This window comes from Chiloscyllium plagiosum, chromosome 19 (assembly GCF_004010195.1).
Source record: "Chiloscyllium plagiosum isolate BGI_BamShark_2017 chromosome 19, ASM401019v2, whole genome shotgun sequence".
In the NCBI taxonomy this organism is placed as follows: Eukaryota; Metazoa; Chordata; class Chondrichthyes; order Orectolobiformes; family Hemiscylliidae; genus Chiloscyllium; species Chiloscyllium plagiosum.
Genome location: NC_057728.1, coordinates 4,399,507 through 4,420,433, shown reverse-complemented (window position 1 = coordinate 4,420,433; position 20,927 = coordinate 4,399,507). Strand labels below are relative to the sequence as shown.

General features: G+C 42.6%; 1 protein-coding gene across 2 annotated transcripts in view; it reads left to right on the top strand.

Annotated features, from left to right (window-relative positions):
• Positions 1-13,199, top strand: part of tbxas1 (thromboxane A synthase 1 (platelet)) — a 157,983-nt gene extending 144,784 nt beyond the window's left edge. For both annotated transcript variants that reach the window (XM_043708955.1, XM_043708954.1), the window contains 2 exons: positions 8,861-9,023; positions 12,753-13,199. In XM_043708955.1, the coding sequence (XP_043564890.1) occupies positions 8,861-9,023; positions 12,753-12,833 (244 nt within the window). In that variant the 3' untranslated portion in view covers positions 12,834-13,199. The remainder of the gene's footprint in view (positions 1-8,860; positions 9,024-12,752) is intronic.
• The last annotated feature ends 7,728 nt before the right edge of the window (positions 13,200-20,927 follow it).

Genomic DNA, 20,927 nt, shown 5'->3' with positions numbered 1-20,927 from the left:
CCTTTTATCTTAGCCTGCATTACACACCCTCCTTATTCCTGAAGAAGGGCTTATGTCCGAAACATCGATTCTCCTGCTCCTTTGATGCTGTCTGATCTGCTGCGCTTTTCCAGCAACACATTTTTCAGCTCTGATCTCCAGCATCTGCTGTCCTCACTTTCTCCTAGTTTATCTCAAGAGGGTTGGAATGTAAAAGCAGCGATGTGCTATTGAGACTTTATAAGCTCTGGTTAGGCCCCATTTAGAATGCTGTGTCCAGTTTTGGGCCCCACACCTCAGGAAGGACTGGAGCATGTCCAGCAGAGATTCACACGGATAATCCCTAGAATGGTGGTCCTAACATACGGTGAACGGCTGAGGATCCTGGGATTGTATTCATTAGAGTTTCGAAGATTGAGGGGAGATCTAATAGAAACTTACAAGATAATGCATGGCTTAGAAAGGGTGAATGCTGGGAAGTTGTTTCCGTTAGGTGGGGAGACTAGGACCTATGGGCACAGCCTTAGAATTAGAGGGGATCGATTTAGAATAGAAATGAGGAGACATTTCTTCAGCCAGAGAGTGGTGGGTCTGTGGAACTCTATTGCCACAGACCGCAGTGGAGGCCGGGATGTTAAATGTCTTCAAGGCAGGGATTGATAAATTCTTGATCTCAGAAGGAATTAAGGGCTATGGGGAGAGTGTGGGCCAATGGAGTTGAAATGCCCATCAGCCATGATTAAATGGCAGAGTGGATTCAATGGGCCATATGGCCTTACTTCCACTCCTATGTCTTATGGTCTTAGAGGGTCCAGCATGAGTTGACCTTGGAGATACAGGAAAGTGGTTCCATGTGATGAGGAGCTCAGTAATCCCGGACTGCAATGGACACTGACAAGACATGCCACAAGGCAGCCATTCTGTTTTACCATCTGCAACAATTGTGGAGAGGAAGGATTGGAAGTATGATCTTAATACAGTGTTGGGCTATTAATGAGATGTGAATGCATAGAGATAAGCTTGTTGACTCCTGTTGGCAGGATTTTGAACTTATTATCGAAGGGATGAGGATATAATCCAGAGAGTTTTTCTTGATTTGAGAATCTAATTTTTGATCATTGGCACAATTCAATCATTTTGCTCATGGTTCTCACCACCTCAGAAAGGAGAATGTCCTGCCCAGTGTTACTAAGAACATTGGGAAACCTAGGGTAACAGACTTGTCCCCTTCGAGATCCCAGAGACTTTTTTCATCTATATTCTTATGACATCATCAGTTTGGTGGAGCTCAATGCAGTCTTCGACATTAACCTTTCAGGGCCAAGAGCTGACAGATGTTTTTGAATCAACCTGTTCAGAGATGTTAACATACCCTTCTGGACAAGATGGAACTTCAGAGAATTGTAGAATCCCTACACTGTGGAAACAGGTCCTTTGGTCCAACAAGTTCACACCAACCCTCTGAAGAGTAACCCATCCAGATCCATTCCCCCACCCTATATTTACCCCTGACTAATGCACCTAACCTACACATTCCTGAACACTGTGGGCAAATTAGTCCAGCTAATTCACCTAATTGCACATCTTTGGATCATGGGAGGAAACTGGAGCACTGGAGGAAACCCACACAGACACGGGGAGAATGTGCAAACTCCACACAGTCAGTCGCCCGAGGCTGGAACCGAACCCAGATCCCTGGCGCTGTGAGGCAGCAGTGGCAACCACTGAGCCACCATGCTGCCCCAACGTGGGCCCCCTGTCTCGGAGGTAGGAACACTACCACTGTGCCAGGAAGGCCTCCCTCATCTAACTTTATACAACAAAGAGTACATTGTGATCCAATCCATGTTTGAATAGCCAGGTAGCAGCCATATGGGCACATAGTTGAGCACTTCTTATTCGGAAGGCTACTGGGACCACTGCCCTGACCTTGGAAAATTCCAGAGTCTTCAAATTAAGAACAAGAAAGATGAACTAACATAATTCAGGAAACTATTTCTAGTTAGCTCATAGACAGCAAGTTAAAGTGTGTAATCAAGAAAACAACTTGCTTATTCCATTAATATATAAATGGTTAAAGCCTCGGTTTTTGTACCTGTTAACAATAAAGAAACCATAAATAGTTAAAAATAGAGATGAATGTTTTGCTTTTGGAAAACAAGCATGAATACCAATTGAGCAGTCTACCGGGAGTAATTGTATTCCTTGCACAGTGTTAATGCAGTAGTGTGGTCTCATCATGCATCCTCTGGGGAAAAATATGCTCCTCATCTGTCCGTCTCTTTCACAACATCTATTTGTCCCCTTTTATCTGTCCTGTCATTGTTCAATGCCTGTGTTGTTTTGAAATGAAAAGAAAGGTCCCTCCACACGGTTTAATTTTCTTGCCATTGACTGATGCTTTTACTTATTTGCAATGGGCATGGAGCCAAAAATGATCCAAAGATGGCTGTGTTGGCCAAGAACAAATGAAATGGGTAATTCTATTCCTCATTTTTTTTTTTAAATCCGAAGTGCAGTGGGCACGATCTTGCTGGAGTGCGACTCAAAGCATATTTTGTTGGTTAGAATTCTCTCCTTGTCAGCGTGAATATTTACGAGCTGACAATAGCATCAAGCCATCATGTACCTTGAAGGAGAAAGTGAGGACTGCAGATGCTGGAGATCAGAGCTGAAAAATGTATTGCTGGAAAAGCGCAGCAGGTCAGGCAGCATCCAAGGAGCAGAAGAATCGACGTTTCGGGCATGAGCCTCATTCCTGAAGAACAGCATCATGCATCTTGAAGTCAGACTATGCACCTCCTTAACCAAAGAGATTCGAGTATTGAGAGAAAAACTCCGGAATGATGGAGAAAGATGGTGAATTAGTTTCAAATCAGGTACGGGGAAAAAGAATGAGCATACTCAAGAGATAGAGATTTGAAAAATATGTAAAATATGACATCTTTAGAATTGCAAGGAATGGTTTACTTGACACATAAATGAGATGCCACATTTTAAATGGTTCAGTTACTGGGCCAGAAAGGTTAATCTTATTTTATTGGTCCATGGGATGTGGTCACCGTTAGCCAGGCCAGCAGTTATTATTCCGAGGGGCAGGTAAGAGTCAATCACTGTGGGCTTGGAGTCTCATGTATGCCGGACTGGTAAAGGATGGCAGATTTCTTTCCTTAAAGGACGTTAGTAAACCAATTGGATTTTTACAAGAATTAACAGTAGTTGCATGATCACCATTAGGCTAGCCTTTTATATTTCATATTTTTATCAAATTTAAATGTCACCATCTGCAATGGTGAGAGTCCCACCTGGGTCCCCTGGGAAAATTACCCTGGGGCTTATTGGATTACTAGTTCAGTTCCATTACTGTCACAACACAAGTACTTAGGTTCCAGTCCTAGCTTTCTGTGGTGCATTTAATAGGCAACTAATATGCAAAACCTGCAGGCTCTTAAAAGTAACAGTAAGGCTGAGACATGATGTAATTTGTGTGAAGCCAAGAGCAACTGACGTTAATTGACCAAAAAGTTCTAGATATGTACAATTTGTCTCACTCTGTGTCTCTTTCACAGCATGCTTCCAATTTTTAACTACAAAACATGGCAGAACTCTCTCACGTCTGAACTTGCTGGACTATTTGCATTTTAATAAAGGCAGACATTGTTAGCACACCATTATAGTCAAAGTAAGAAAACACCTAATAAAATGTTGTGCAAGACAAAACAGTTGGCAGTAAGCCGGCAAGAGGTTGATGTCCAGCAACAGAGCAGGGGGGTTTCAACTTCAATAGAGCTAGAGTTTGAGAGTTTGTAGTGCTATGGTGATGGAACAGCAAAGAAGGCTTCTTGAATTTGCTGGCATTAGTTTTCAACTTTTTCATGGGTCTATGCAAACATTGATCATGCTTTTTTTAATTGTTTCCTGATTCATTGCCTATCAGTCTCTCCCTCGATCTCTCTCATAACAGTCTCTAATGGCATGCTTTCATTGTAATTGCAATTGACATCTTTCTAGTTGCCTGAAAACCTTTCCAAATTCAACACATTTGTTCTTTACTGAGATAAAGAAGTATTAATTGTGGGTTAAAGAAAGGCAGCATTGTCGCGTCCCTCAAAATTTGCTTCTGGGCTTAGAGTCATAGAGATGTACAGCACAGAAACAGACCCTTCGGTGCAACTTGTCAATGCCAACCAGATATCCTAACCTAATCTAGTCCCATTTGCCAGCACTTGGCCCATATCCCTGTAAACCCTTCCTGTTTGTATACCCATCCAGATGCCTTTTAAATGCTGCAATTGTACCAGCCTCCACCACTTCCTCTGGCAGCTCATTCAATGCACGCACCACCGTCTGCGTGAAAAAGCTGCTACATAGGTCCTTTTTATATCTTTCCCCTCTCACCCTAAACCTATGTTCTGGATTGACCCACTCCAAGGAAAAGACTTTGTCCATTTATCCTATCCATGCCCCTCATGATTTTATAAAACTCTATAAGGTCACCCCTCAGCCTCCGATGCTCCAGGGAAAACAGCCCCAGCCTATTCCGTCTCTCCCTATAACTCAACTCCTCCAACCCTGGCAACATCCTTGTAAATCTTTTCTGAACACTTTCATGTTTCACAACATCTTTCCGATTGGAAGGAGACCAGAATTGCACACAATATTCCAACAGTGGCCTAACCAACGTCCTGTACAGCCACAACATGACCTCCCAACTCCTGTACTCAATACTCTGACCAGTAAAGGATAGCATTCCAAGCGCCTTCATCACTATCCTATTTAAGTGAGACTCTACTTTCAAGGAACTAAAAACCTGCACTCGAAGTTCTCTTTGTTCAGTTACCATTTTGCTGTAGTAATCAGGAACCTGACTTCAGTGGGGTGGGGCTTTTTAGGAGTTGGTAATGCACTTTTCCAAGGAATGCACTTGTCCTTTGGATTAGTTTGTGGGGTGGCAAGTGGTGCAAGCTAAATTAGTCAGCCAGCTCTGCATTCACTATCCATTTAACAGCTGCAAAGCTAGGAGGGCAACCAGAATACCCAGAGTGAAGGCCTGCTGTCAGTCTCACTATAAAGGCTGTTTGCTACTGCTCTGACTGAAGTAGAAGACGGAGGCATGGAAATACTGAAGTGACAGGCAGTCAGTCCCTCAAGCCCAGCATTATCCAATGGATCTGTGTGAATGTGCGGCACATCCATTATGGACACACAGTTGTGGACCATCAGCCTTGGTCTTTCGTTTTAACTCCCTAATGATCTGTCTTCCTGAAATTTGGCCCAGTGTCTGCACTGTTCACCTCCACTTGACTGAAGAAATTCATTCCTCAGTCTCTGAATAGATTATTCCATTTGGATGAAACAAGTGAATGAACAGCAAGCAGTGTAATACAGAATATTTACATTTCTCTACTCTCCTCAATATTTTAAAATATTAAAGACGTCAGCAACTCTCTTGAGTTTTGCCTTTAAAGCATGGACACATCTTGTGCACTGTGGGCCATGGTGTAAGTTCAACAACTGGCCCAGCTCTTCTGGTCAGCAGAACACTTAATATAAAGAGCTCTTCTACAGCTAAGCAGCTGCAACTGAGGTTCTAGTAACTCATGCATCCTAAAAGCAAGATGTAATGAATAAATGCATTTCCCAGTTATATTGGACAACCAGACAGCTACAGAAAGCTGCCTTCATGGGGCCAATTTGTGGCAGTGGCCAATAAGGTTGCTTCCTTGGTGACCAGATATACAATTACCAGATGGGTCCAGCAAACACTATTTCGTTTAATAGCATTATTTAAAACATAAATCTATTCTAATCATTATGTGTTAGAGAAAAAAGTTCATGCACAAATATGACTGGTATAGGCATGGACATGCAGATGGTAAAATTCTGCTTTCGCATCAAAGTAGTGAATAAAATAATCGTTCTTTATTAGCAGTATTCCAGAAATCCAGTTTTTAATGTATTGCTAACCCATTTTATCATGGTCATAGTCATCCAAAAATTATATTGTGGCAATGGCATCATACCAACTATTACCTGTGTTACATCATCTGACATAGCTCCTGCATCAGCTCATCTGCTGGTGAAGCTCTCATCCATGCCTTTGTTTTCTCTCCATTTGCCCCTTCCAACACCCTGCCGACTGGTCTCCCACATTCTACCCTCTATAAACTGCTCAGTATTTAAAACACTGCATAGTGTAACTTGCACCAAATTTTGTTCACCTGCCACTCTTCTGCTCACTGACCTGCATTGCTTGGTTAAACTATGATGATTTTTAAATGCTCATCTTTATTTTCACCTTACTTGGAGTTACCCCTCACTATACCTGTAATCTCCAGCCCAACATCTATCTGGGATATCTGCACTCATCAAACTCTGTCCCCTTTAGCGTCCTCAGTTTTAATTATTTAGCTATTGGTGATCAGGACTTCAACTGCCTAGGTCTTAAGCTCTGAAATTCCCTTGCTAACTCTCTCTACCTCTCTCTCTCTCCCGACTACAGAATTCTTAACATCTACCTCTGTTCAGCTTTTGTTTCATTTTACCAATGTCACCTCGTGTCCTAGGCCCAACCATCTTCAGCAGCTTTATCAATGACCTTCCCTCCATCACAAGGTCAGAAGTGAGGATTTTCACTGACAAATATACCATTCGTGACTCCTCAGACTGAAGCAGTTCTTATCCAAATCCAACGAAATCCGAACAACATTTTGCTGATAAATGGTAAATATCATTTGCTTCACGCAAGTGCCTAAAAGAGACCGTTTCTAACAAGAGAGATTCTAATCATTGCCTATTGACATTCAGCAATTGAATGGCCACTATCAACAACCTGGGAAATTCTACAGTGAGCAGCTCACCTCTTGCCTCCTAAAAATATGTCCACATTTGCAAAGCTGTGCAATGGAATTTTTTCTACTTGTTTGGATGAGTACAGCTCCAACAACACTCAAGAAATTCAACGCCATCCAGCCTACTTGATTGGCATACCATCTATCACCTTCAACATTCACTTGCTCTTCCATTAATGTGCAATGGCAGCTCTGTGCACAATCTAGAAAATACACTGCTCCTTACACAGCACCTTCCCAAACCATGGCCATCTAGAAGGACAGCAGAAAGAAGCACCCTGATCTGCAGTTTTCCATCCAAGCTGCAAAGCATTCTGACTTGGGAATATATTGTTTTTCTTTCAATGTCGCTGGGTCAAATCTAGAACGCCCCCTCGACAGCATTATGAATGTATGTGCACCCTAGATCAAGAGAGCAATCCGCCGTCACTTTGTCAAGTGCAGATAGGGATGGGCAATAATTGCTCATGGCAGCAAAAATTGCTTCCTGTGAATGATTCGGAATACGTGTCTAATTTACTTCCAAAACATTTCTGTGAAATACATAGAGATGTTTTGTTATGTCCAAGGCACTTCATAAATATGATTTGTTGTTGTAATAAATTCCCTTCCTCCTGCTGCTGTCACTTCCATAGGTGTGTCGCTCTGCTCCAACAGTGACACCCTTTCTCTCAGTTATTAGCTTCCTTGCTCTTGGCAGGCTGTTCCAGATAGCTTCACCCCATTCTGTGCCTTTTGAAAATTTCTAAAATCCTGCTCTTTGGGTATGCTTCATTCTGCTATTCTCACACGTCAAGTCATCTTGCTGTGCACTTCTACCTTGGAAACTATTCAGCACCACAACCCTTCAGAAATATCCCCTAACCTATAAAGTGGAACTCACGCACACATTGTAGCCTTCTCTTCATCCCAACGTAGTCAGAATTTCCTGCACATTTCCTGAGACTCAGGTGCAGTACATGCAAGTTACTACAGACAATGAGAAAACTTATTGTTTCCTTGTACCTCACTTCCTGCTATTTCAGGATCAGCTCTGGCTCAATGCGCAGGGCCCTTGCCTCTGAGTCTAACAATTGTGGGTTCAAGTCCCATTCTAGAGACCTGATTGTGTAATCCAAGTATTGTTCTGATCTTTGATAAGCATGGCGGTATGATCATGGGGATCTCCACTTATATAAATCAGTGCCTGATGTGAACAGCCTAACTAGAAATGAACTTTATCTCAAATTGGTCTTCATTGTTCAGATCTTTGAGTAAAGGGGTTGGGATGTCATGTTGAGGATGCATATGGCATTGGTGAGGCCTCTTCTAGAGTACTCTGTAGTTCTGTCACTGTGTTATAGGAAGGATATTATTAAGCTGGAGAGGGTTCAGAAGAGATTTACCAGGATGTTGCCAGGAATGGAGAAGCTGGATAGGTTGGGATTGTTTTCACTGGAGCGTAGGAGGTTGAGGGTTGACCTTACAGAGGTTTATCAAAACATGAGGGGTATAGATAAGGTGAATGGCAGGTGTCTTTTCCCTAGGTTGGGGATTTCAAGACTAGGGGGCATATTTTTAAGGTGAGAGGAGAAAGATTTAAGAAAAAATTTGAGGGGCAATTATTTTCTACAGAAAGTGGTTCACGTGCAAAATGAACTTCCAGAGGAAGTGCTGGTTGTAGGTGCAGTTACAATGTTTAAAATACATTTGTATAAGTCTGTGAATAACAAATATTTGGAGGAAAATGAGCCAAGTGCAGGCAGGTGGGGCTAGTTTAGTGGGAATCATGGTCAGAATGGACTAGTTGGACCGCAGGGTCTGTTTCCATGCTGTATGTCTCTGTGACTCTAAACATGCATACAGTTCAGAAGAGGAAGTTCTGATGCTACAATTCCTCAGACACACACCTTAGGGACATTGCGAAATCATGATAAGCACTCATTAAGTGAAGTTTAAATGCTAATCTATTCTGCATGCAGAATATAGACTGCAGTAATACTCCTCTTGTTCTACACCGATTAAATTCATCTCATCTTCTCTTTCATCAGATTCACTCCAGAGTTGAAAGCAGAACGCCATCCTTTTGTATACCTGCCTTTTGGTGCTGGACCTAGAAGCTGTATCGGGATGAGACTGGCGCTATTGGAGATCAAGATTGTACTCATACGGATTCTGTCAAAGTACAGTTTCCAGACCTGCCCCGAAACACAGGTACACAGTACTTAGCTCTGACCCAGTGTACATGGAGCCTTGTTGAGTCCGTAGTAAAGAGACGCTGCGCCAATTCAACACAGAGGGGTATGCTCACAAACTTATGAGAGGAAACTCATGCTCATGGACAGTATGCAGCATGAGGATTATGAATGGATGCAGGGATTGGATGGTTCTAAAGCTTAGACATTGATCTTTCACTGGATATAGGGAATTAAAACAGATGTCTTTTCAATGCATTAGGCACGAGCCTTTCCTAGTGTCTTGGGCAGGTTGGTGTGGTCAGATAATGGCTGATATGGTGTAATGAGTTAGTGGTCTTGAACTGGATGAGATGACTTAGACATTGGACTTACGTTGGATGTGCCGGGCTAGAAACTGACCTCTTCACGAAGTGCAGAATGTTAATAACTGCCATCAACAGAGAAACACTTGGCATCTGGGCTGAAACATCATATTGTGATGGAGAACCAGTAGAGGGGGTTGCATATAATTTAGTAATGTGTGATGCTGAGACAGTGCATCTAACATGGATGTCAGCAGCTCACTTTATACACCATAGAAAAGAGCACTTTAAAAGAGGACATAGGGATCAGCTAATTGAATTATAAGTACAGATAAATTCCTTCCATTCAATATTTGCTATATCAGTAAGGTGTAGAAAATCTTACATCTTCAGCTCAGAATAAATTATTAATGGTTGCTTCATCTTTCTGAGAAGAAAAAACTTACTTCAAATTGCCTGCCTACATAAAATATTAACAGCTTAATCTACTTTGGTGTGTTGTGTTAGTAAAGAACATTCAGCCGCTGCTGGAAGAGTTGCAAATCCCACAATATTCTGGGAGATGTTAAAGAGTGAAATTGCAGATCAGGTTCTTCAACATGGAGATGGGAAGGAGGAAGCCTGTCCTGAGGTCACTGTTATCACCTGGCCTATGATCAAATGTATAGTTTGCTATAGATATAGGGAGGTGAATAATTCATGGCCGCAAGCTGTGCCACTCTATAACAATTGCATCTTTGCCTGTGAAGAAATATATGTCTTCTGCATTGGTATTTACCATGAAGGTATAGAGAATACCCATATATTCCTTTGTCTCAGTTTTGATTGGAAAATGAGTGAAATGGAGCAAGTAATTGGGGTTCCCTGGCAAAGACAACTATGAGGCTGCCATCCTCATGACCTCATTGACCGGACTCCTGCCAATTCACGTGAGTTGGACTTAACTCATGTCTACCATTTGGCACTGCTGCCTCATGCGCTAGCGACCCAGGTTCGATCCCATCCTTGGGTGCCTGTGTGGAGTTTGCACTTTCTCCCTATGACTGTGTGTGTTTCCTCCGGGTGCTCCGGTTTCCTCCCACAATTCAGGGATGTGCAGGTTAGGGTGAATTGGCCGTGCTAAATTGTCCATAGTGTTCAGGGATGTGTAGGTTAGGTGCATTAGTGAGGGGAAATGTAGAGTAATAGGGTAGAGGAATGGGTCTGGGTGGATTACTCTTCGGAGGGTCGGTGTGGACATGTTAGGCTAAATGGCCTGTTTCCACACTTGTAGGGATTCTATAATTCGGCAATGTGGTAGGTTAATGGCTAGAGAGAGATATCAATTGAATGGCACTGTAGGGTATGTGTCCCCGAGTTAATAAATAGGGTTGATAAATAGTCCCCTTGAACCTTCTGTGAATTCACATCCTTAGAGCTTGTCCATGTTATAACCTTTGACACTTACCTGAGTCACAATTCCTGGCTGTGGTGTACTGGGATTTGCACCTGCAGTTAAGATGCTCAGGTCAAGCTCACTACTGATAATTTATGTTTGCAAAAGGCTCCCTTCAAAAGACATTCCATTTGCTGTTAGGCTATTTTGTGGTTTGCTGCTCATGATGCTTACCTCACTCGCGATTGTTGCTCTGTTCCTGGTGAAGTCAGCAAAGACTGAAAAAGGGAAGAAGAATGTTTGGGTTTAAAGTTACAAGCTGACATTCTGCCCAGCAGATTACTTACTGAAACAAGCAGTGAATCATACTCGTGAGTAACATGTTCAAATCTAGAGTACAGGTAGTTCTGCTATAACGCACGTTTTGTTAATGCAAATTCGCTATAACACAATTGACGAATTGGGAACACTGTTTCTATAGCACAAACGTTTAAAGCGTATATTGGTTATTAGATTAGATTAGATTACTTACAGTGTGGAAACAAGCCCTTCGGCCCAACAAGTCCATACTGACCCGTCGAAGCGCAACCCACCCAGACCCATTCTCCTACATTTATCCCTTACCTAACACTATGGGCAATTTAGTATGGCCAATTCACCTAACCTGCACATTTTGGACTGTGGGAGGAAACCGGAGCACCCGGAGGAAACCCACGCAGACACAGGGAGAATGTGCAAACTCCACACAGTCAGTCGCCTGAAGCGGGAATTGAACCCGGGTCTCTGGCGCTGTGAGGCAGCAGTCTAACCACTGTGCCACCGTGTCGCCAACTGCGATTCCGCCCCTGGAGGTTTAAACAGTACTGCAATTATGCGATTTTCTTATAACACGGGTTTGCACGAGAACAGAACCACCACGTTATAGCAGAACCGACTGTACATTTTCTCTACAATTGGAGGAGAGGCGAGATGGAGGAATTGTTTTTATTGCACTAAGTTCTCATAATCTAGATATATATGTGAAAAAGAAAATATTAAGAATCTAAGAGCCAGTAGAGAGTACAGTGCAATGAATGATCGCTTCCTGTATGTTTCTATCATATTTACGTATGGTCCGTCTAATTCTGGGGGATTCATGTGGTCCTTCAGAGAGTGTCAGGGCTGGACTTATTTAGTTTCTGGATTAGAGTGGTGCTGGAAAAGCACAGCAGTGGGTTGTAGGGGGGCATGGACCTGACCAGGTAGTCACAGAGGGAATGGTCTTTGCGGAAGGCGGAAAGGGGTGGGGAGGGAAATATATCCCTGGTGGTGGGGTCCATTTGGTGGTGGCGGAAATGTCGGCGGATGATTTGGTTTATGCGACCTCTAACAACCCACCCTTCCGTCCTGCCACCGCAGGAATTGCAAAACCTGCGCCCACACCTCCTCCCTCACCTCCATCCAAGGCCCTAAAGGACCCTTCCACATCTATCAAAGTTTTACCTGCACATCCACTAATATCATTTATTGTATCCGTTGCTCCCGATGCGGTCTCCTCTACATTGGGGAGACTGGATGCCTCCTAGCAGAGCGCTTTAGGGAACATCTCTGGGACACCTGCACCAATCAACCCCATCGCCTTGTGGCCCAACATTTCAACTCCCACTCAGCCGAGGACATGGAGGTCCTGGGCCTCCTTCACCGCCGCTCCCTCACCACCGATGCCTGGAGGAAGAATACCTCGTCTTCCGTTTTGGAACACTTCAACCCCAGAGCATCAATGTGAACTTCACCAGTTTTCATCCCCTCCCCCACTCACCTATTGTACTCTATGGTACTTTCTCCCCACCCCAACCTCCTCTCATTTATCTCTCCACCCTTGAGGCACTGTGCCTCTATTCCTGATGAAGGGCTTTTGCCTGAAACGTCAATTTTCCTGCTCCTCGGATGCTGCCTGAACCGCTGTGCTTTTCCAGCACTAATCCAGAATCTGGTTTCCAGCATCTGCAGTCATTGTTTTTACCTAGTGGACTTATTTAGTCCCTGTTCCCTGGTCCTGCAATCACTTATCATGTGGTTTTCTTTTCAGATTCCAGTGCAGATAAAATCGTCAGGCACCCTTGGACCGAAAGAGGGAGTTATCCTTAAGATTGTGCCAAGGAAATGTTAAACACGTGGTTGTACCCGATGGTCTCAACATAATGTATGAATCTGATAGATGATCAAAACTTTGGAATGATTATTCAATGTGTGCGGCTAGACTTTAACAAAGCTCCTGAACCTGAATGTGGATGGAAAACATAAAGTGCTCCTAATTATGAAGTGCTACCTTGCATAATCTTCAGTTAGCACAGTTTGAATTGATTTAGATTAGATTCAGAAAATAATGTAGGACCATGAGTAGGATCACAGTGATTAAACGGCTAATATGGAGGATAACAGCAGATTGAAGAAAAAGTTGTAAAATACTAAACATAATAATGGATGTTCAGTGTGATTATCTGACTTTAAATAAATCAGTTTTCTTTGTATCCTGCCTTAGACCATTTGAATTTTTATATTGTCTCTCACTGCATCTTTCACAACCTCAGAACAACCCAAAGCACTTGAGAGTAAATAAGCTATTTTTGAAGTGAAGTCACAATTGGAATGTCAGAAAATTAGCAACCAATTTGTTTATCGTAAGGTTCCGCAAACAGTAACAATGAACCAGTTTAGCTTGTCATTACTTCCAATATCTGAATCAGCTTTTCATGACACCATGGTTCAAAAAGATTTGTCTTCCATGACTTTAGAATGTCCCAAATACTTTTTCAGCCAATTAAATATGTTTGAAGTGCAACGTGGAAAACAATAGAAAAATGATTGCATTTCAGAAATGCTTTGGGATAAACCAAGAATGTGAATGCGCATATTCATTTTTTCCAGATATTCACCAACTTTCACTGGAACAAGATTTCTCTGTCACTCGCAGGTTGCCTCAGGGAAGTTAAAAACAGAAACCAAAGAAATCCAATCATGTTGTTATCTGGGTCAGTCTTTCACAGCAGTTACGGGCTTGGACTTGCCTCCATTTGAGTGAGAACTCAAAGCCAATGTTTCTGGCCTTCTACCACCCTCCACAATACCTGAACACAGAGTGGTGTATCAGTTCAGTAGAATCAAAGGAGTCATTCAGCCAGGCATACCTGTATCAGATATCTGAAAACAACCCGTTTAGTTCCATTCCTCTGCACTACCTCTGCATCCCTGAAGTTGTTTCCTTTTTAAGTATAATCTAATTTCAGATTATTGAATCTGTATCCACCTTCCTGTCAGGCAGATACGATCCAGATCGTAGCTACCTATTGCATGTTTTTTTAAATTACCTCCCATTAATACTTTTACCTCCAGTAATTCCCTTCCAATCTGAACTGGATTCAGACACTTCAACTTCCACTACAAGATGGATGGATCTTATCTACACACTCTCCTCTCATTATAGAATCCCTATGGTGAGGAAACAGGCCATCCATTCCAACAAGTCCACCCAGACCCATTCCCCTGATTAATGCACCAAACCTACACATCCCTGAACCCAATGGGCAATTTAGCATGGACAATCCACCTAACCTGCACATCTTTGGACTGTGGGAGGAAACCCAGAAGAATCCCACACAGACACAGGGAGAATGTGCAAACTCCACACAGACAGTCACCCAAGGCTGGAACTGAACCTGGGTTCCTGGCACTGTGAGACAGCAGTGCTAACCACTGAGCCACTGTGCCACTTCTCTCAGTAGTTCCATGCAAATGTATCTTAGCTTGCAACATATAGTGCTGTTACTTTGCAAGTGTTGAACCATGGTGCCCTCCAGCATTCTTAGAATTGCAGGATGTCAAATAAAAGGTGCAAAAGCCAGCTTTCTTATAAAAATGTTAGAGTCTCACAAATCTATTGTGGAAGTAAACCTCCTCTAAAAGAAAGGGTTTATAAATGTAGGTAAAATCGCACAGCAATATCTGAAGGAAAACTTAGCTTTTAGTAAATTATGGTTCAGATTGAGGCCAAGATCTCAGAGGACCAAGAGGTGAATGTTATTTGCAACTGGGACAAGACAAAACTAAACAGCATGAGTTGGCCATGCTAAATTCCCCAAAGTGTTCAGGGATGTGTAGGTTAGTCAGGAATAAATGTAGAGTAATGGGGAATGGGATTGGGTGGGATACTCTTTGGAGGGTCAGTGTGGACTTGTTGGGCCGAAGGGCCTGTTTCCACACTGTAGGGATTCTATAAGCCCTCTCAAAGTCACCTAAGCACCAGTACATTGATCAACCCCACAGCTATCAAAAGCCCGAAGCTTTTGTGAAAACAATGGAGGATTATCTGAAAGAAACCTATAAAATTCTAACAGGACTATTGTAGGAAGAATATTATTAAGAGGTTTCAGAAGAGATTAACAGGGTGTTGCCAGAAATACAGGGTTTGAGGTAGAAGGATAGGCTGGGACTGTTTACATCGGAGAGTAGGAGGTTGGGGGGTGGCCTTATGGAGGTTTATAAAATCATGATAGGTATATATAAAGTGAATGGCAGGTATCTTTTCTCTAGGCTGGGGGAATTCAAGACAAGGGGGCATATTTTTAAAGTGAGAAGAGAAAGATTTTAAAAAGACATGGACTTTTTTTTTTACAGAGAGTGGTTCGTGTGTGGAATTAACTTCCAGAGGAAGTGGTGGATGCAGGTGCAGTTATGGCGTTTAAAAGACATTTGGATCAGTTCGTGAATAAGAAATATTTGGAGGGCTCTGGGTCAAGAGCCAAAGGGACTAATTTAGTTTGGGATTATGGTTGGCATGGGAAAGTTGGACCGAAGGGTCTGTTTCTGTGCTCTATGACTGTGAATAGGCAAGGCAAACACAATAAGGATGTTTTCAATGACTGTTGAGTCCAGAACAATGGTAATGGTCCAAACATATGGGGTAGGCCATTTAGGACTGAGATGAGGAGAAATGTCTTCACCCAGAGAGTGGTGAGCCTGTGGAATTTCTTACCACAGAAAGCAATTGTAGCCAAAATGTTAAATGTTTTTGAGAAAAAGTTCGGTATATCTCTTAGAGCTGAAGGGATCAAAGGGCATGGGGAGAAAGCAGGAACTGAGGATTCTGGGTTAGATGATCAGCCATATTCATATTCAATGGTGGAGCAGGCTTGAAGGGCCGAATGGCCGACTCCTGCTCCTCTTTTCAATGTTTCATCTTTCTAAGTGTATTTTCTGTAGTAGTCCTTTGTAGAAGGACTGCAAAGGTTGAGTGACATAAAATAAACCCTTCAGCCAAGTATTCTGCATCAATTCAGACTGAGCTAGGGAAGCAGAAAATTGCTGCTCACATCCCACAGCACAAAGGAATAACTTACTTCAACTCCTCTTGGGGATCTGACTCTCCTCTCCAGCTCAGAAATCTATTGCGTCATCTCACAAGGAATCCAAAAAGGAACCAAATGCTGGGGAGACCACCTTCATTCCAGAAAACAGTTTTATTTTAAGCAACATGTTTCTAGGGCTGTTACATTTTCATTAAAGTACAAAAGCCGAGACATTTGTTGCAGAAATGTGATAACAGTTTTCCTTTGTAATCTTCCAGGAACAACTGCATTGGTTACTTCAGCAGTACTGTGAAAGTTCAAGGGTTTCTATTCCTCTGTCTATCATAGCTAGTAGTCAAGACTGGCTACTATGTGCAATTCTGGCTCTCCTATCACACCGACTGAACATGCTTGGACATCTTAAAGTAGCCACACACTGGATCATGTCTCAAAACCAAATGTCTCCCAGGTTACAACTGAATCTGGTGGGAACAAGTTCAGCAATCTGCCTATTGCTGTCAGTATCTCAGTCCCTCTGACTGTTACTTGTACAAGAGACCCCCACTGAGGTGTATGGTCCTGGTTCTGATTCAGCCCTCCAACTGCTCCAGCATGCTATTTCAGAGCCTAGCCTGGTGTCCAGTCACGCCAACTCCCAACCAACCATAAAGTTTGTTAGATTATCTACAGAATAGTCGAATGATTACAGTGCAGGAGAAAGTCATTCAGTCTACATGCCATTCTCTGGAAAAACTACTGTGCCAGCCTAATTTCCTTACTTTTCTCCCTGTTTCCTCCCTTCAGTGCTCTTTTGAAGACCTCAGTTGAAGCTGTCCCCATTTCGCTCTCAGGAAGTGCATTCTCAACCCTAATCACTCATAAACTCATAGAGTCCTACAGCACATAGACAGGCCCTTTGGCCCAAACTGGTCCATGCCAATCAAAATGTCCGTCCACACTAACCCCATTTCTCTGCACTTGGCCCATATTCTTCTAAACCTTTCCTATCCATGTATTTGTCCAATATACCCACCTCAACCACTTCTGCTGGCAGCTCATTCCATATACATACCATCCTCTGTGTAAAAAAGGTTGCCCCTCAGGTTCCCTTTTACTGTTTCCCCTCTAACCTTAAACTGATGCCCTCTAGTCCTCGAATCCCTAGCCCTGGGGAAAAGCCTGAATGCATTCACCCTATCCATGCCTCTCATGATGTTATACACCTCTATAAGATTCCTCCTCAGTCTCTTGTGCTCCAAAGAAAAAAGTCCTAGCTTGTCCAACCTTTCCCTATAACTCAGACCATTGAGTCCTGGCAACATCCTTGTAAATTCTTTCTGCACCCTTTCCAGTTTAATACATCCTTCCTATGGCAAGGCAACCAAAACTGAACACAATTCTCCAAGCGCAGCCTCACCAACATCCTGTGCAACTGCAACACAACTTCCTGACTTCTATACTCAGTGCCCTGACTGAAGGCCAGTGTGACAAAAGCCTTCCTTACTGCCCTGTCTACCTGTGCCTCCACTTTCACAGAACCGTGCACCTGAACTCCAAGGTCCCTCTGTTCCACTACACTCCTTAAGGCCTGACCATTCATCAGGAAACTCCTACCTTGATTTGACTTTCCAAAATGCAAGACCTCACACGTATCTGTATTAAACACCATTTGCCATTTCTCGGCCCACTTCCCCAGCTGATCAAGGTCATCCTGCAATTTCTGATAATTTTCCTCACTCTCCATGTCACTGCCTCTTTTAGGGTCATCAGCAAACCTACTAGTTTGCTGCCTTTTACATTCTAATCCAAAACATTGATATCCATAACAAACAACAATGAGCTCAGCACAGACCCCTGAAGCACTTCACTAGTCACAGGTCTCCAGTCCAACAAGCATCCTTTTACTATTACCCTCTGCTTCCTACCATCAAGTCAATTTGTATCTGATTTGCCAGCTCCCCTTGGATTCCATGCGATCTAACCTTCCAGAGCAGCCTACCATGTGGAACCATATCAAGGGCCTCACTGAAATCCATACAGACTACATGTACTGCCCTGCCCCCATCAACCTTCCTGGTCACTTCATCAAAGAACTCTGACAAATTTGTGAGGCATGACCTCCCATGCACAAAGCCATATTGAATACTCCTAATCAAATCCTGTCTTTCCAAATGCATGTATATCTTATCCTTCAGAATCTTCTCAAGTAACTTACCTACCATGAATGTTAAGCTTATTGGTGTATAGTTTCCAGTTTTGTTTTTTTGCAGCCCTTCTTGAATAAGGGCGCAACATTCACTATCCTCCAGTCTTACAGGACCTCACCCATGGCTAACGATGATGTAACAATATCAGACAGGGCCCCCACAATTTCTTCTGTAGCCTCTTGTAGTGTTCTTGGATACATCTGGTCAGGACCAGGAGATTTATCCACCTTCATATATTCTAATGCATCCAACATCCTTTCTACTGTGATGTGGACTGTCTCCAAGATATTACCACTAGCTTCCCCTAGTTCCAAGTCTTCATATCTTTCTCCATGGTAAACTCAGAGGGGAATATTCATTGAGAACCTCGCCCATCTCCTGCAGTTCTATACATACATGTCCAGTTTGGTCCTTGAGGGGCCCTATTCTCTCTCTAGTTATTCTTTTTCCTTTAATATACTTAAGGTACTTCTTTGGATTCACCCTAATCTTCTCAGCCAAGGTGATCTCATGTCCCCTTTTTGTCCTCCTGATTTCCTTCTTCAGAAAACTCTTGTATTCCCTGTATACCTCCAGGGATTCCCTTCATCCCAGCTGCCTGTACCTGAGCCACACCTTTTTTCTGGTCAAAGTCTCAATATCTCTTGTCATTCAGGGTTCCCTATTCCTGCCAAAGTTGCCCTTCACCCTCATAGGAACATATAGACCTTGAACTCCAGCTATCTCACTTTTAAAGGCCACCCACTTGCCAGAGGTCCCTTTTCCTGCAAACAAACTACTCCAGTCAATCCCTGCAAGCTCCTGTCTAATTCTATCAAAATTTGTCTTGCCCCAGTTTAGATCTTGAACCTGTGGACCAGTTTTGTCTCTCTCCATAACTATTTTTAAATTAATAGAACAATGGTCACTGGTCCCAAAGTGCTCCCCCACTGTCATTGTAGTCCTGCCCTGTTTCCCAAGAGTAGGTCAAGTTTTGCCCCTTCCTCAACTGCTTGAGGAAACTTAACAAATTCCACACCATCTAATCCCTTAACACCATGGCAGTGCCAGTTTATATTAGGAAAATTAAAATTCCCTACTATGATAACCCTATTGCTCCTGCAAAGCTTCCCAATCTCCCTGCATATTTGTTCCTCTAATTCTCGTCGACTCTTTGGGGGCCTATAACACAACCCCAATAACATCACCATCCCCTTCGGATTTGTTAGCTCCGCCCACAAAAGCTGCCTTTGGTTATTTTACCAATCACCTTAAATTGATGGCCTCTGGTTGCTCTCCCACTGCCTGGGTTTTGACCCCACGTCAGACTCCTCATTACTTTGAACACCTCCAACAAATCCCCTCTTCAAGGAACACAATCCCAGCTTCTCCCATTTCTCCATGTTACTGAAGGTCATCATCCCTGGAATCTGAATTGTTTCTTAGCACTATTCTGAAGAGCTGTGCCCAGAAATAGTTACATCACTTCACTTGTGAGTGAACAAGCAATTTATAAAAATAATCATCAGTCACCTTTGCTTTTGTACTTAGAATCATAGAATTCCTACAGTGTGGAAACAGGCCCTTCAGCCCAACAAGTCCAGATTGACCTTCCAAAGAGTAATCCACCCAGACCCATTCCCCCCTACCCTATTATTCTACATTTGCCTTGACGAATGCACCTAACCTACACATCCCTGAATACTATGGCCAATTTAGAATGGCCAATTCACCCTAACCTGCACATCTTTGGATCGTGGGAAGAAATGGGATGCATCTTGTTTTAACATGACAGTTTTGTCAGGTTTGAGGGAAGAAACATGCATTATGGTACATTCCAGACTCACCTGCATGGGATTGCTTTGCAATTTTATCCACACTTAGATGTAATTTAACATTAATGAAGCGTTTTAACCATAGATTCATGGAAAACGAAACTAGGTAACAACACAATGGAGAAAGGAATAGAAGGGTATATTGATGGAATGAGCTGAAGTAACAAAGAAAAATAAATATTTGCATTTTTGTTACATATCACATCTTTATGACATACTGAGGCAGGTCCCAGCCACACAAATACTTTTGTTGTGTAGTCACCATTTTAAAAAAAAATAGTCTTTTATTGAAAAATAAATTTTTAAATATTTAAAACAATACAAAGAAAGAACAGCGAAAAAAAATTAAAAACCATACTGCCCTAATCTACAAATGTATCAATATATATAAAAATATATTTTTTAAAACTCCAACTAATTACTTAACTAAATAAATAATAACTAACAACAAACTAATAAATAATTATAATACAGCTCTTCAAAACAAACACTAATTCTCGAATATTGAGAACATTAATTTTCACGTATTCATACATTCCCAGTTCCTCCTCCCTGGATATTGGACTCGTAAAGCACAATCATTACAGCTATATAAACACTTATAAGTGTGGCAGATAAATCTGTGCCCAGATATTCCAAAATGGGCTGCCATGTCTTATAGAAATTCTCAGTTTTGTGGTGCACTATACTTGTGAGAAGCTCCATAACAATCTTCCGCCAACCCGACAGGTCCGGGGGGTTTTCGGAAACCCAACCTAACAAGACATTCTTCCTTGCGCAGAAAGTGAGGATGTTGAAAAGTTTTTCTTATGTGCATCTACAGGCCAAGAAGAAGAGAGATTGGGTCTCTCTCCACCTTCCATCTAAACTCCTGTCCATTGCATCCACTACAGCGTTC